The sequence below is a fragment of the Salmo salar genome, chromosome 09, assembly GCF_965601325.2.
Source record: "Salmo salar chromosome 09, fSalSal1, whole genome shotgun sequence".
NCBI classification, from domain to species: Eukaryota; Metazoa; Chordata; class Actinopteri; order Salmoniformes; family Salmonidae; genus Salmo; species Salmo salar.
The window spans coordinates 150349411-150367214 of record NC_138299.1 but is presented as its reverse complement, the minus strand read 5'-3'; the positions used below and the strand labels follow the sequence as shown (position 1 = coordinate 150367214).

The following is a 17804-nucleotide window of genomic DNA, read 5'->3' as shown; positions in this document are numbered from 1 at the left end:
CTTCATCGTGACACTTCAGCCACCAATGATTTTTCACTAAAGACACATCGCGTAACATGACTGGTTCTTGATGTGACGACGTTTTTTTTATAAGCTACTCCCATCCGGTCACTACTGAGCCAGTACCTTGCTATCTCTTCCGGATATCGCAATACATTTTAATCCGATCTCTTCAATACTTTTTTCGCATTTCATTGGTACCGCATTTATTTTCAAACATTATTGAAGATATTTATAAAATGGCAGCTGGGGGAGGATTCAGGTTAAAAGCTTATTCTGCTTCGCGTTGATGATGCTGGGTGTTCATGTTGTGCTGGGCTGAAGGGAACATGAACAGATGCTAATGAATTAGAGACCACATTACACATTTGTGAAATACCTGAACAAGATAAATCTGAACATAGTCAGTAGCCTATATGCGACAATGCACAGGCGTTTGTGGTGACAGTCCAATTCAAGCCAACAAAAGCCATTTCCTTCTCTGACTATGCAAGAGCTATATCTGTAAACAATTGACCTAGCTGTAGCCTACAAATAGGAGGTATGGAATCATATTCAGATCATTTTTATGCATGTTTCTGATCAAACGTATATATAGTCCTGCCTTAATGTCACTGAAAACAGCAGCATGATTTTGCAGGAGGCATGTCAAACTCTCAAACCTAGGTATTAAATCCAGAATTAGCCTATATCATTATTATACATGATTTTGTTCATATCTGAACATTCTCAGTTAAAATGCTTATTTAGTGATAAATATGGCCCTGATGTCCCAGTCTAGGATGCTGCAGGGTCCACATGTCCTGGGTCATGACAAGCCTCTGATCAGACTATCATTCACCTCCTGTGTTGTGGGCACCGTCAGTCTGCCACTGCTTGGCTTAATTACCTGCATCTTCATCTCCTCCGTGTTCCATTTCCAGGACTCCACCGACACACATTGCAAGGTAATCAATCCTGTCCCTGTTATTAAAAATGTAGCATGCATGCAAATAAATGGTCTGACTGTCTTTTTTTTTTGGGGGGGGGGGGGTTTAGGTTACCAATTATCTGCCCTCCATTAGTGCCTCCATAAGCCTGAGCCCAGAGTGCCATATCTGGCGCTTCTGCATTGGCCTGCACTCTGCTCCCAGGTTCCTGGTGGCCGTGGCCTATTTTAACTTCTATAAGGGCCGCTTCTCCACAAGATTCCTGGAGTGGCTGCTCAGCTGCCTCAACTTCTTGTGTGCCATCACTGAGAACTTTGGCCTCTTGCTGCTCACCTACGTGTCATCCAATGAGACATACCGTGAGTGACTTTTGACAATTAGTCAGCTGGGAATAAATCTGCATAAGGCCTGCCCTACAGCATAATATGCTGCTCATTTACATGGATTAATATGCTGCATGATATAAAATTATGTTTTTGATAAATGACAGAATTTGGTTTGCCTATTTCTTGCAGTTATAACTAAGGCCCTGAGTTTTTCCAGATACATGACCTGACCAGGAAAAACTATGGACCCTAGTTATAAACCATATAACCTGTATCAGTGAGTGTTATGACTAATACAGTTGTACATGTATGCTTTTAGCTTTCATGTCCTTCTTTGTCCCATAGTTGTCCATAAAGAAGGTTTTGTCCTGTTCATTGCCAGTTCTGTTATCCACATGGTGTTAACCTGTCGGCTGTGGCTGGTTATAAAGAAGTACTCACTGATTCCTGAGGTAAGGCATCGTTCCTTCCCTTCAGCCCTGTACTTGATCAGGAAATGTTGAAATTGCATGAAAGACAGAAATGTAAAGGGAAGTTAGTTGTTCGGTCAACTGAATGAAGAAGTGAACTAACTATTTTGGTGGTATGATGCAGTTTCCTGGTGAAGCAGGCAGTATAGTATAGTTCCTGTTAGTAGAGGGGCTTTTGTTTTTCATGCTTCTACTTCTAAAAATTCACCTTTCCAGAAACAAGACTTTCACTGTTGCTGCTTGCTATAGACCTCCCTCTGCCCCAGCTGGGCCCTCGATAGCATATGTGAATTGATTGCCCCCCATTTATCTTCTGAGCTCATGCTACTAGGTGACCTAAACTGGGACATGCTTAACACCCCAGCCATCCTACAATCTAAGCTTGATGCCCTCAATCTCACACAAATGATCAATGAACCTACCAGGTACAACCCCAAAGCCGTAAACAAGGGCACCCTCATAGATGTCATCCTAACCAACTTGCCCTCTAAATACACCTCTGCTGTTTTCAACCAAGATCTCAGCGATCACTGCCTCATTGCCTGCATCCGTAATGGGTCTGCGACCAAACGACCACCCCTCATCACTGACAAACGCTCCCTAAAACACTTCTGCGAGCAGGCCTTTCTAATCGACCTGGCCGGGGTATCCTGGAATGACATTGACCTCATCCCGTCAGTAGATGATGCCTGGCTATTCTTTAAAAGTGCCTTCCTCACCATCTTAAATAAGCATGCCCCACTCAAAAAATGTAGAACTAGGAATAGATATAGTCCTTGGTTCACTCCAGACCTGTCTGCCCTTGACCTGCACAAAAACATCCTGTGGCGTTCTGCATTAGTATCGAATAGCCCCCGTGATATGCAACTTTTCAGGGAAGTTAGGAACAAATATACACAGGCAGTTAGAAAAGCTAAGGCTTTTGCATCCTGTAGTACTAACTCAAAAAGGTTCTGGGACACTGTAAAGTCCATGGAGAATAAGAGCACCTCCTCCCAGCTGCCCACTGCTCTGAGGCTAGGAAACATTGTTACCACCGATAAATCCACTATAATTGAGAATTTCAATAAGCATTTCTCTACGGCTGGTCATGCTTTCCACCTGGCTACCCCTACCCCGGTCAACTGCCTGGCACCCTCCACAGCAACCCGCCAAAGCCCCCACCATTTCTCCTTCACCCAAATCCAGATAGCTGATGTGAAAGAGCTGCAAAATCTGGACCCATACCAATCAGCCGGGCTAGACAATCTGGACCCTCTCTTTCTAAAATTATCTGCCGAAATTGTTGCAACCCCTATTACTAGCCTGTTCAACCTTTCTTTCGTATCGTCTGAAATTCCCAAAGATTGGAAAGCTTCCGCGGTCATCCCCCTCTTCAAAGGGGGTGACACTCTAGACCCAAACTGCTACAGACCTATATCTATCCTACCCTGTCTTTCTAAGGTCTTCGAAAGCCAAGTTAACAAACAGATTACCGACCATTTCGAATCCCACCATACCTTCTCCGCTATGCAATCTGGTTTCAGAGCTGGTCATGGGTGTACCTCAGCCACGCTCAAGGTCCTAAACGACATCATAACCACCATCGATAAGAGACATTACTGTGCAGCCGTATTCATTGACCTGGCGAAGGATTTCGACTCTGTCAATAACCACATTCTTATTGGCAGACTCGACAGCCTTGGTTTCTCAAATGATTGCCTCGCCTGGTTTACCAACTACTTCTCTGATAGAGTTCAGTGTGTCAAATTGGAGGGCCTGTTGTCCGGACCTCTGGCAGTCTCTATGGGTGTGCCACAGGGTTCAATTCTCGGGCCGACTCTCTTCTCTGTATACATCAATGATGTTGCTCTTGCTGCTGGTGATTCTCTGATCCACCTCTACGCGGACGACAACATTCTGTATACTTCTGGCCCTTCTTTGGACACTGTGTTAACTACCCTCCAGACGAGCTTCAATGCCATACAACTCTCCTTCCGTGGCCTCCAACTGCTCTTAAACGCAAGTAAAACTAAATGCATGCTATTCAATCGATCACTGCCCGCACCTGCTCGCCCGTCCAGCATCACTACTCTGGACGGCTCTGACTTAGAATACGTGGACAACTACAAATACCTGGGTGTCTGGTTAGACTGTAAACTCTCCTTCCAGACTCACATTAAGCATCTCCAATCCAAAATTAAATCTAGAATCGGCTTCCTATATCTCAACAAAGCATCTTTCACTCATGCTGCCAAACATACCCTCGTAAAACTGACCATCCTACCAATCCTCGACTTCGGTGATGTCATCTATAAAATAGCCTCCAACACTCCACTCAACAAACTGGATGCAGTCTATCACAGTGCCATCCGTTTTGTCACCAAAGCCCCATACACTACCCACCATTGCGACCTGTACGCTCTCGTTGGTTGGCCCTCCCTTCATACTCATCGCCAAACCCACTGGCTACAGGTTATCTACAAGTCTCTGCTAGGTAAAGCCCCGCCTTATCTCAGCTCACTGGTCGCCATAGCAGCACCCACTCGTAGCACGCGCTCCAGCAGGTATATCTCACTGGTCACCCCCAAAGCCAATTCCTCCTTTGGTCGTCTTTCCTTCCAGTTCTCTGCTGCCAATGACTGGAACGAACAGCAAAAATCTCTGAAGCTGGACACTTATATCTCCCTTACTAGCTTTAAGCACCAGCTGTCAGAGCAGCTCACAGATCACTGCACCTGTACATAGCCCATCTGTAAACAGCCCATCTATCTACCTACCTCATCCCCATACTGTATTTATTTATTTATCTTGCTCCTTTGCACCCCAGTATCTCTACTTGCACATTCATCTTCTGCACATCTACCATTCCAGTGTTTAATTGCTATATTGTTATTACTTCGCCACCATGGCCTATTTATTGCCTTAACTTACCTAATTTGCACTCACTGTATATAGACTTTTTGTTTTCTTTTGTTCTACTGTATTATTGACTGTATGTTTTGTTTATTCCATGTGTAACTCTGTGTTGTTGTATGTGTCGAATTGCTATGCTTTATCTTGGCCAGGTCGCAGTTGCAAATGAGAACTTGTTCTCAACTAGCCTACCTGGTTAAATAAAGCTGAAATAAAAAAATATTGGTTACTTTGTCTGCAATGTCGACAATAGAGCCCTCTAGAGTAGAAGTCAACTACTGCAGCCTGATGAAATGGCATTGTCAAGTGCAGTTCAAAACTGTGGAGAGATTCTCAAATGGTTTTACTTGACTCTTCGCATCCTCTTCTCCATCCTCTCCTTGCCACCTTTCGAAAACGGTCAAAGATAATCGAGGAGAGTAGTGAAGGAGAGGAAACATGGAAACAAATGCATTTGTATGAAATTAAACTCTTCTTCTCCACTAGCACGTCATTTACAAATGACCTTTACAAGGGTGGAATCCTAAAATAAATGCCTAAAGTAGAACAAATTATTTTAGCTAGTTGTGTGAGACATTTTATAGATAAAAGGGTAATTCGTGTATAAAAATGTTTTCTCCTTTGAGAATACAACGGCTGATTCAAAGGGGGTGCGGCAGATTTGAAAACACTTTGCACTACACATGAGTATCTTCGACTGTAGGAGGCAATTGAGGAGAGAAGCAAAGTTCTCTGTTCACATATTATTGAGTTGACACACTCGACCGCTTATCGGTTTCCGGGTCACGGAGGAGAGGAGGACGGAGGAGTATAAGAGAAGACAGAATCTCCCTGTGTCCTTTCCTTTCACTCACACTGATGCATACTGCCTGGTGACTGAGCCTTTAGTGCTCCAGTCTATTGTATTTACCCATGTCAATCGTTCTAGCTAAATCTTATTTATATAGTCTCTCATTTTAAGTTCTTACTATATGGTTGAGGGACTTGAAGCACTGTTATTCTGTGTTAGGACTCCAGGAGAAATACCAGCATTTTGATCCCAACCAGATCGGTGGTATAGGGTGTTTCTGTGTTAGGACTCCAGGAGAAATACCAGCATTTTGATCCCAACCAGATCGGTGGTAAAGGGTGTTTCTGTGTTAGGACTCCAGGAGAAATACCAGCATTTTGATCCCAACCAGATCGGTGGTATAGGGTGGGTCTGTTCAGTCAGACTTGGAAGAAGCCTCTGGCTGTGTTTACACTGTCAGTACCCGGGCCTCTGTTCTGGAGGAACAGCTGTTTCCTGACCCAGTCTGGGGCTGTGACCAACACACTCCTCCACACAACTCATTGGGAGTGTAGGCTGTCATGTGCACCACACATGCACACACGCAGAGATTGTAGCAAGCACAAACACATTAACCGTGCTCGAACTTGGCTTGCACACGTCCACATAATGTATTCATTGCATATACTTGCCTAGCCTGAGTACCAGTATCTTACATTCCACTCCTTGCCACTCCTTGTCATTGTCAAAGAGACTGGCTTTCTGCCATCTTCAAATATGAACATTCTCGAGAACAGAGGAGCTGATCCTTGTTGATAAGCCTCACAGCTATCCACCAATCGCAACGATTATCCAAATATTGGAACTCGTGTATCACATTATTTTCTCCACGGAACATGTTGGTAGTTCTTTTTTGTCCGGACAAAACAAGTCTGTCAAAAGTTGCTAGCTCACGTCTAAATTCTCAAACTAAATACATTCTGTAGCTACTTCAATTACAAACACAAAACCTCTTTGCTTTGATATTAAGCTTCAAAATACAAAAACTTGCCTAGCTAACAGCAAACTGTTTGTTTTTGATTCTAATTATATATTTTTTGAGGATCCACGTGTTGTCATGGAACATATTAATGTTATTTCCAACAACAATGAGCAACTCCGTAAATCCAGCTACATTGCCGAAAGGCCAGCCTCTTGGTCGTCACTAGTTACCACAGCCACAAAGTCATAAACCCCGCCTATTTCTACAATTACCTTCTTAAATCAGATTTTGAACCTAATCTTTTTCCTAACCCTAACCTTAAATTAAGACCAAAAAGCAAATTTTTGTTTTTATGCATTTTTATGATGTAGCCAATTTTGACTTTTTGGCTGTGGTAACTAGTGGAAACCCAGTCTGATTTGGCAATGATGTGGAGTGTCAAGGAGTGGAATGTTAGCTAAAAATACTGGTTCCTGTAAGGGCTGCTGGACATCGTTTGGAGATGACATGCTACATACAGCGGTGGAGGCTCCTCAGAGGAGGAAGGGGAGGACCATACTCAGTGAATTTCATAAAAATAAAAATAGTGAAACATTAAAAAAGTTATCCTTTTAAGATAAAACTATACTAAATATATTCACGTCACCAAATAATTGATTTAAACACACTGCTTTGCAATGAAGATCTACAGTGGACTCAGCAGCACTCTGTAGGGTAGCACCATGGTGTAGCCAGAGGACAGCTAGCTTCTGTCCTCCTCTGGGTACATAGACTTCAATACAAAACTTAAGAGGCTCATGGTTTTCACCTCCTTCCATAGACTTACACAGTAATTATGACTACTTCCGGAGGACGTCCTCCTACCTATCAGAGCTCTTGCAGGATGAACTGACATGTTGTCCACCCAATCAAAAGAACAGAGAATGAATCTAGTACTAAAAGCTACAGCTAGCTAGCACTGCAGTTCATAACATGTGGTGAGTAGTTGACTCAAAGAGAGAGAAAGACAATAGTTGAACAGTTTTGAACAAATTAATTTCTTCCAAAATGAAGGAGAAGCGAGAGAGAGAGAGAGAGAGAGATTTGGTTGTATTTTGTTTTTCTTTCAATTAGCTAGTAATGCAGTTAGCTAGTTTAGCCTACTCAAACACCCGGCAAAAACATAAATTAATGCTATGTTAGCTAGCTGGCTATGGCTATCCAACACTGGAACTCTTCCAAGTCAAGGTAAGCTTTTGGTTTTATTAATTTATTGCCACCGGGGCCCGACTGTGTAACTGCTAAACTGCTTTCGGACTGTACACTGTACTGCATGATTCTAGTGGGTTTACTAACGAGTTAGTTCTAGTATCTATGATGACTAAGACTTGACAATGATCTAGGCTTTGTGTAACATTAGTGGGCATGATATGAAGGTTTGGCTTTTTCACCTGGTCACAGACATCTGATGTGTTGTGCACTGAAGTCCCCAAGCGAAAGGAAAAGGTGAGAGGAGGAGAGCGCGTAGATAGTTACAAGAAGGAATTATGTATAGAATGAGCAAAGTGATCATGCGGTTTGTATGTGGCTGTGTGAAATTGAACTGTATTTGCGTGTGATCAGGGGTGTATTCATTCCGCCGATTCTGTTGGAAGCAAACGTAACAAAACGGGATAAAAATACCAGAGTGTACAATGCGGTATTGAATGTGTCACTGTCTATCACCTTGATTACTCTAATTACTCTATACCTGTGCACCTACATGTACTAGCCTAAACCTATCAATGTTACATTGAGCTGGGTGAATGGAATATGAATGACAATCGTCCAATAAGCTGTATCAGAAATAAGGCCATACTCATAATGTTTTTATTTTTTTATTAATCGTCTTCCCTGATCATGAACAGCACCGACCGCCACTGACATGCAGTAGTATTAGGCTGCCACTCTGTCATACCATTTTTATGGGAAATTGCTGTTGGATAATGGTTTGATATGGGGCTTGTAATCGTGTGTCATGATAATCTATTGTGGGCATTTAAGGGTGGGACCAGTAAATAGAAAAAATGCTTTTGCTTGAGACACATGCTGCCAGTGATCTGCAGTATAAATAGTATTTGTGGAAGGATGTGGCTGAAACTGTTTTTACACCAGCTGCAATGTGTTACTGATGTTGCATCTCAAGAGTTTCTCAGAGGGGGCTTGATTAAGACTGCTCATTGTGTTCCTCAACCTAGATAAATGAAATGTTTTTAATTGTTCAAGTTATAAAGTAGGCCATTGCAATCGCATAGTACAAATACACAGTAGTTAAGTACACAACATAATGTTTTAGTATTGCAATCTTTCTCTATCAAATCGCTCTTTCTTTTTTCACACACAGGACGTGAAATCTTTCCACTGGAAAATCCGCTGCTTGATCCTCAACATCGCTTTCTGCTGCTTGGCTGCTTACTTTTACTGGAAACACAACATGTACTGTGAACAAGGGAGTAAGTATATTGTAGCATCATTATGTTAATTAAATGTCATGAGCAGTCATTCTGAAAAGTACTTTTTCTCTCATGGCTAACTACCATGAAGTTTGAAAAGACAGGCTGAGTGGGCGGGGAGATTATATTCATGAGTTCGCATTGACTGACAGCTCTTTGAAACGCCTATGTTAATCAACTTGGATGCAGTGAGCAGTGTTGCAGTAACATCATCTAAAGGAAATTTGGTGATACACAAAGTAACTTCTTGTTAACAATCTATAGTTTTGGCAAGTCGGTTAGGACATCTACTTTGTGCATGACACAAGTAATTTTTCCAACAACTGTTTACAGACAGATTATTTCACTTATAATTCACTGTATCACAATTCCAGTGGGTCAGAAGTTTACATACGCTAAGTTGACTGTGCCTTTAAACAGCTTGGAAAATTGCAGAAAATGATGTCATGGCTTTAGAAGCTTCTGATAGGCTAATTAACATAATTTGAGTCAATTGGAGGTGAACCTGTGGATGTATTTCAAGGCCAAACTTCAAACCCAGTGCCTCTTTGCTTGACATCATGAGAAAATCAAAAGAAATCAGCCAAGACCTCAGAAAAAAATGTAGACCTCAGAAAAAAATGTAGACCTCCACAAGTCTGGTTCATTCTTGGGAGCAATTTCCAAACGCCTGAAGGTACCATGTTCATCTGTACAAACAATAGTACGCAAGTATAAACACCATATGACCACGTAGCCATCATACCGCTCAGGAAGGAGACACATTCTGTCTCCTAGAGATGAATGTGCTTTGGTGCGAAAAGTGTGAATCAATCCCAGAACAACAGCAAAGGACCTTGTGAAGATGCTAGAGGAAACAGGTACAAAAGTATCTATATCCACAGTAAAACGAGTCCTATATCGACATAACCTGAAAGGCCACTCAGCAAGGAAGATGCCACTGCTCCAAACCTCCATAAAAAAGCCAGATTACGGTTTGAACTGCACATGGGGACAAATATCGTACTTTTTGGAGAAATGTCCTCTGGTCTGATGAAACAAAAATAGAACTGTTTGGCCATAATGACCATCGTTATGTTTGGAGGAAAAAGGGGGACACTTGCAAGCCGAAGAACACCATCCCAACCGAGAATCACAGGGGTGGCAGCATCATGTTGTAGGGGTGCTTTTCTGCAGGAGGATCGACTGGTGCACTTCGCAAAATAGATGGCGTCATTAGGCAGGAAAATTACGTGGATATATTGAAGCAACATCTCAAGACATCAGTCAGGAAGTTAAAGCTTGGTCGCAAATGGGTCCTCTAAATGGACAATGACCCCAAGCATACTTCCAAAGTTGTGGCAAAATGGCTTAAGGACAACGAAGTCAAGGTATTAGAGTGGCCATCACAAAGCCCTGACCTCAATCCTATAGAACATTTGTGGGCAGAACTGTAAAAGCGTGTGCGAGCAAGGAGGCCAACAAACCTGACTCAGTTACACCAGCTCTGTCAGGAGGAATGGGCCAAAATTCACCCAACTTATTTTGGGAAGCTTGTAGAAGGCTACCTGAAACGTTTGACCCAAGTTAAACAATTTAAAGGGTGTGCAAAGCTGTCATTAAGGCAAAGGGTGACTATTTGAAGAATCTCAAATATATAATTTGTTTGGATTTGTTTAACACTTTTTTGCTTACTACAATGATTCCAAATGTGTTTTTTCATAGTTTTGATGTCTTCACTGTTATTCTACAATGTAGAAAATTTTTAAATTAAGAAAAACCCTTGAATGAGTAGGTGTTCTAAAACTTTTGACCGGTAGTATATATATATGTATGTATATGTGTATGTGTATATATACACCATTTGGCAGGGATCTTGGGATGCAGATCACAGCAGCAATGACCGATGTGTTGACCTGACAACTGCGTCTTGAAGTTGAATTTTGAACGACCCATTCCCGCCTTTTGTTCCATGCTGGCTGAACACCTATCTAGCCAGTAACTAGCTGACACAGATGAAAGGGGAAACATAGACGTATCGTTGCCATACATGAATAGGGTCAAGTTTTAATTAGATTTGCTGACACCCTACAGTCAAATTTTGGCATCAGTAGAGTAGCTATCTAGCTATATAAACCGCGCCTCTCTGCAAACACAAACACGCCTTCTCCGATGTTGGTTACAAGGCGGTACTTATTTAAATAAGGTAAGAGTATATCGTGTTTAAAATTGGTGTATTAAAATGAAAGTTAAGGTGATGTCACCTTGTCCCCTTAATAATGAATCCTAGTGTTTGACATGGGGGAGGGGACCAGTAACTTTATGATCAAACTGTATCAATGTAGAAGCAACAGTCATTTTTCATACTTTGGTCATCATACTTTCATTTGGTTTCCTTCAGATAACAGAAATTTTCATGAAAAACATTATTTTGATTGTTCATAACCTTTAAGCATTATATGATACAAAAGTATATTTTAATTTTACATTGTTTGTTAAAGTGTTCATAAAAGTCTCCTCCACAGGCTACACCTTTTTCGCCCTGTTTGAGTATTGTGTGGTGTTCTCCAACATGGCCTTCCACCTAACAGCCTTCTGGGACTTTAAGAGCAGAGAGATGGTGGTCATCTCACCAGAGGAGGGTAAAGACTTCTGACTGGGAAACAGAGGGTCAGGTGACAGGTGTTCAACCACTCAGAACACACCTAGCGGAGATGATGCTGTTGCAGAGGAGGAGGTGCAGGAAGAGAGCGCCTTCTTCCATATATTTACATGATGGCAGATGTCATGACTGTAAATAATCACTTTATTTATCTGGACTGTTCAACCTGAAAGTCAATCCTACTGTACCAACATTTTGATAATGTTGATATTAATATACTGTATGATAAATGACAGACTTAGAGTCCTCTATGATTTGGGACAGTGGGGCATCTGAGACTTGATCACCTTGACTTAAGAGTATGTCCTTCTTTAGTCATGCTCACGTGTCTATGACTTGATCACCTTGACTTAAGAGTATGTCCTTCTTTAGTCATGCTCACGTGTCTATGACTTGATCACCTTGACTTAAGAGTATGTCCTTCTTTAGTCATGCTCACGTGTCTATGACTTATAACTTGTGAAATTCGGGAAATGCTGACCGTTGCCAATGATGTGATCTGAAGAGAGTGTCTTCAGCTCTTTGTAGAAAGTATTTTTAAATGCATCACGAACTGTGGACAAATCCAAATATGATTTTGTATATTGTCAAGTAGAGAGAGACATCTTAAAGGTATTAATAGTCTAATAGTGATTTTGTTTTGTAAACATTAAGCTTTATTAAACAATTATTTCAGAACGTTTTAGTTATTTACCATACATAACATGTTTATTTTTAGTGAGTCAGTCAGTCAGTGAGGTCCACAACCTAAATTAAGGAAGTTACAAGTAAATGTACTTCCTCATTTGTAAAGACAGAGAGAGTGAGCGAGACGGAGAGTGAGAGAGACAGAGTGAGAGAGACAGAGAGAGAGAGACAGAGAGAGAGACATACACAGAGTGAGAGAGACACAGAGAGAGAGAGAGAGAGACAGAGAGAGAGAGAGACATACACAGAGTGAGAGAGACAGAGAGAGAGAGAGACAGAGAGAGAGACATACACAGAGTGAGAGAGACAGAGAGAGAGACACAGAGTGAGAGAGACACAGAGAGAGAGAGAGAGATATATACACAGAGTGACAGAGACACACAGAGAGAGAGAGAATGAGATGGAGAGGTAGATCCAGATAGTACTAGAGTGGGTGTTGTATACAGGCACATACAGTATATACTATACTAAAACAGTAAGGACATCTATCTGTATGTCCCTCCACTGCTCTCACACAAAGAGGTGTCTTATCCAGCAGGCAGAGCAAAGGCACGGAGGCCTTATTTCACTGTCAAATGAGTCCAGTGGCCTGAGGTATGGGAGAGGACAGTGATTGTGCAACAAATGAAAATGTATGTTTCACAACTCTGTAACAGCAAGCTGGATCATTTCACTTCCAAATCATTCACAGGCAAATCAGGGACGTCATCGTTGTTTAGCATGCTGGTTTCTATCACATCCCATGACTACATTGGAAAGGGTTTGGCATTCTTGAAGTATTAATTTAATTGTATGCATTGATCAACACATTTATTTGCTGTTCCTGATGATAAGAATAAACACATGTCACAGTAATCTGCACTACAGTTTGCACACAATTTCTATCTCTCGTTTATAACAGTACAGAAGATGTAATAATAATAATAATAATTTGGTGGGTGCTTATGTTTGAATTGGAAATGTGTTTTTTTGTATTTCCCAACCCTGAGACACCCTCGAAGAGTGTGGTCATAGCCTTCTCAAAATAGTTACACAACATTAAAACATCTAGAACCCCAACTTAACTAAAATAGATAATAAGCTAAGGACTTTCAGAGAGAAGTTACAACCAGGTTCTATTTCTCTCTCCTCTCCCGTCTCTCTCCTCTCCTCTATCACACACACACACACACACACACACACACTGACTAATGACCTTCGATAGGAAAATCAGCCTATGCATTTCTTATCAAAAAACCTCTCTCTGCATTTCCTCTTTTGTGTCCAGCATTCAACACATTCAGACAAAGTTGACTAGCACTAACAGCACACCTGATGGTGCACAAAAACACACATCTATGATACAACAAAATATTTGTAAAAAAATAAAAGTATTCATTATGGGAGTATGGGTATTTCAATTCCTGATTTTTTTTAAATTATTTTTGTGAAGGCCATTACATGTCAGAATGTGACAACAATACAAGCACTGATAAATGAGAAAATGTATCTCCTCGTCAGAAAGTCTCAGGTCTTGTTTGTCAATTGCTATAAAGGAAGAGGGCAAAATAATGGATATACAAAAGCAAGGATTCTTACAGACAGCATTTGACTCAGGCCCTTCTTGCCTACCTAACATTGGCTCAGTTTCGAGGCATCCATCTTGAGCCAATGCCTCTGCCTCAATGATCCCCTTGTCTCAAGGAAGTCTTGATATGGCAGTGTTTGTTATCGGCAGTACAACAAAAACATATTTCACAATAAAATCAACTCCAATGGTTTACACACATTCAATTAATTAATATTGTTCTGTTTGATTTGCATACGTGATAGTATCTCTACTGCCTTTACAATAGCACACAAGGTTTCTTGGTGGCGACAGGTTGTGGGTTGAGAAAGGCCCGTACACCCTCAGCGAACACCTCTTTGATTCCGTCTTGGTTGAGGGCAGAGCATTCGAGGTACTTGATGGCTTGGATCTGCTTGGCCAAGGCGGTGCCCTGCTGTTGGGTGATGGTCATCTGGTTCTGATCCTTAAGCTTCTTCAACACCTCTGGGTCATTACGCAGGTCCTTCTTGGTGCCCACCAGTAGAATAGGCGTATTGGGACAGTGGTGGGTGACCTCTGGGTGCCACTTGTGCTTGACGTTCTCAAAGGAGGGGGGGCTGGCGACAGAGAAGCAGATGACAAACACGTTGGTCTGGGGGTAGGAGAGGGTGCGCAGGCGGTCATACTCCTCCTGGCCTGCTGTGTCCCACAGGTTGAGGCTAATAGTCCTGCTGTCCACAGTCACCTGGGCGCTGTAGTTGTCAAACACAGTGGGGATGTACTCCTTGGGGAAGGCGTTGGTGGTGTAGGAGATGAGTAGGCAGGTCTTCCCTACTGCACCGTCTCCTACCACCACACACTTGATGCTCTGCATTCTGACCCCTTCACTGTCTTAGACACCTGGACATGAGGAACACAGGGAGAAATGCACTTTAGGCTACAATGTTCAGATGCACTTTACACCAAAAGAGAGACACTGGCTAAGGCCCAACAAATTTAAACTGTTGAAAGTGAGGTTTGTGGTTTAAATTGCTCTCACACTTTATCGGGTACGAACATTACTCTCACACCCTCATTTACACAGTACAGTTCGACACTATTTATTTATATCCATCTTTGTTTAACTACTGGCTTTCATTTCAACTTGAACATCTGTGGGCCTACTTCATTTATAGTTACAGTACATAAGGCCTGTGTTCCACATGAATTCAAGCGTGAACACTGAAACTACAAAATATGGGTGGAGACTGGAGAGTTTGAAATACATGCAGTAATTGTAATTCATTGTGAGAGAGGAGAGCTGGACTCTTCCCACTGCTCTCTGAGGGTGTTGGAGAAAATGAGAATATAGCTAAACCCAGTCTACAGGGACCCGAGCCTGGGAGCACTGAAATGTACTTCACTGTACACTGACTGGGGATAGTTCATCAAATCCAATAAACCTTTGTATGCCTACCACCACTGCTGCATACCATTGGCCTATCCACTGAATATCTATGATAGGTGAATTTCACTAATTCTAGGCCATCAACGAGGCCATAGCATTCTGATCGTGTACATTTCTCATTTCATTCACCTAGATTATTAAGAAAAGGGCTATGTGTTAATAAGGCCTAATAGTAACCCTGAAATTAGAAAAAGAGTTCAACATAAATTACAGTAAAGGTTTTTCACCATTATCATCATTTTACAGAGAAAGAGCTGACTATAGTGAGCAGAGCATGCTATAACTTTGAATGGGCTAAATTAAACACAAAATAACTGTCACAAATAAATATTGCAATTGTGGATTTTAACATTGCATGCCGTATCGTAGGCCTATAGAGTTTTGATATAGAATAGCGCCTACCAAAATTATAACGGCAGTTGGCTACCTCGCCTAATGGTGCGTCACCCAAGTGCTTCCGTAGGATTATGTGTTACAGCCTACATATCTATTATACAGTAGTAGTACATCATTTCAACAATTTGACAACAAAAACATGCAAAGGTTAAAAACAAGTCAGACTCACCAAACATACTATCTTTAATGGCAGGTTTTGTATGAACATATAGCCTACAATCTGTCCGAGAGCGTCAAAGCAGTCAAGCAAAGTGTTGCTGTAGTGGAGGAAGTGTGTGTGTTCGTTGAGAGGAAGCCGCTTGAGAAATAATGGCACTGTGAGGAAGTATATCGTCTCCCCTCCACGACAGCCTGCGCTATTGTTGTAAGTATACGTTGCTGGTAGAATATTAAACAGAATTTTTAAATAAAATTGTTACCCAATGAATTACCTTATTTGACATTCAAATGTACAGAATAGGAATAACCACATAGTTGTTAGAGGCCCAGTGCAGACAAAATTCAGTGTTTCCTGTGTTTGTATCATATGGTACAACAGCTGATGAAACTAACACTGTAGAAGTGGGAAGAAAAGGGATCAGTGTTATTCCTGATTGTTGCTGGTTGAAAATATAATCTACACAAGAACATCTAATCCTCAGGTTTGCAATGGGCGGGAGTTTTGGCTTGCCTGGTGACATCACCAGGCAGTAAATTGGTTAATAGACCAATAACAAAATAGCGTTCCAAACCTCTCTGACAATAACAGCTAGTTTTCAGTTTTCCCCTCCACACTCAGACCACTCCCAGACAGTCCTAGCAAAATTCTTGCTTGAGAAATATTATATTGCTAAAAAAGCTATTTTTGTAAATTTTAATGGAAAACTATTAAAGTATGGTATTTAATTGTTACCCAGAAATGATTTGATATTGATATAAACATGGCTGCATTGGGCCTTTAAACTGAGAATTTATGATTTAGCATTAGCTTATGATACAGTATATTATCAGATCAAGGTGTATCATACACCTTTATTATAAGAAGTTGGGATTTATCATGATAAGGCCTACTGGCTATCCCATTGTGGCTCAGATCTGTTCTGATGTGGGGCATCAGTTCCATCAGAAGATGCCCCCCATCTTTTCCCCCGTCAACACATCTCCTCTCCTCTTTTATTGCTAGTGTTGTGTAGCCTATAGCCTCAAGGTGGCATACTTGAGCTTAGTTGTGTGGGACTGATGAGTCGATAAGCTCCACTGTTCCTTTGTTCTGATAGCCTACATAGACTTAGATAGACACCACATTATTGTATCTGTCCTATTTTGAGAGCACAGGCAGCGCCATTGAGGCCATCTCCATTTTAAAGTAGACCATTTTCTTCTTTAATTACATTGAACAAATATATAAAATATAAATATAAACATTTCAAATATTTTACTGAGTTACAGTTCATATAAGGAAATCAGCCCATTTAAATAAATTCCATAGGCCCTAATCTATGGATTTCACACGACTGGGAATGCAGATATGCATCTGTTGGTCACAGATACCTTAAAAAAGGTGGGGGTGGATCAGAAAACCAGTCAGTATCTGGTGTGACCACCATTTGCCTCATGCAGCACAACACATCTCCTTGATCAGGCTGTTGATTGTGGCCTGTGGAATGTTGTCCCACTCCTCTTCAAGGGCTGTGTGAAGTTGCTGGATATTGCAGGGAACTTGAACACGCTGTTGTATACGTCAATCCAGAGCAGCCCAAACATGCTCAATGTGTGACTTGTCTAGTGAGTATGGAGACCATAGAAGAACTGGGACATTTTCAGCTACCAGGAATTGTGTACAGATCCTTGCGACATGGGGCAGTGCATTATAATGCTGAAACATGAGGTGATGGCGGCAGATGAATGGCACGACGATGGGCCTCAGGATCTCATCACGGTATGTCTGTACATTCAAATTGCCATCGATAAAATGTTATTGTATTTGTTGTCCGTAGCATATGTCTGACTATACCATAACCCCACCGCCACCATGGGGCACTCTGTTCACAGCGTTGACATCATCAAACCGCTTGCCCACACAACGCCATACAAGCTGTCTACAATCTGCAAGGTATTATTGAAACCGGGATTCATCCGTGAAGAATATACTTCTCGAGCGTGCCAGTAGCCATTGAAAATTAGCATTTGCCCACTGAACTGCAGTCAGGTCAAGATCCTGGTGAGGATGACGAGCACATACTTGAGCTTCCCTGAAGCGGTTTCTGACAGTTTGTGCAGAACT

At 41.7% G+C, this 17804-nt stretch overlaps 3 protein-coding genes across 5 annotated transcripts in view; 2 read left to right on the top strand and 1 right to left on the bottom strand.

Moving 5' to 3' along the window:
- The first annotated feature begins 107 nt into the window (after positions 1–107).
- On the top strand, positions 108–13540 carry LOC106613189 (acyltransferase PGAP2). Of its 2 annotated transcripts, none has more exons than XM_014215202.3 (6): positions 108–541; positions 782–947; positions 1039–1288; positions 1601–1707; positions 8734–8842; positions 11347–13540. In XM_014215202.3, exons 2-6 carry the CDS (start codon positions 783–785, stop codon positions 11475–11477), a joined length of 762 nt encoding a protein of 253 aa, XP_014070677.1. In that variant the 5' UTR covers positions 108–541; position 782; the 3' UTR covers positions 11478–13540. The 2 variants fall into 2 exon arrangements, with proteins under 2 accessions (XP_014070677.1, XP_014070676.1); XM_014215201.3 differs by having other exon boundaries at positions 777–947.
- On the bottom strand, positions 12932–15979 carry LOC106613190 (rho-related GTP-binding protein RhoG). The gene is made up of 2 exons (XM_014215203.3): positions 15711–15979; positions 12932–14598 (listed from the first exon to the last, which is right to left on the bottom strand). The coding sequence occupies exon 2, from the start codon at positions 14570–14572 to the stop codon at positions 13997–13999; it is 576 nt and encodes a 191-aa protein (XP_014070678.1). The 5' UTR covers positions 14573–14598; positions 15711–15979; the 3' UTR covers positions 12932–13996.
- stim1 (stromal interaction molecule 1) overlaps positions 15785–17804 on the top strand; it is a 76105-nt gene continuing 74085 nt past the window's right edge. Inside the window, exon 1 of one of the 2 annotated variants that reach the window (XM_045723313.2) lies at positions 15785–15905. The gene's annotated coding sequence lies outside the window, so the exon portion shown is untranslated. The remainder of the gene's footprint in view (positions 15906–17804) is intronic. The other variant, XM_045723311.2, reaches the window with a different exon arrangement.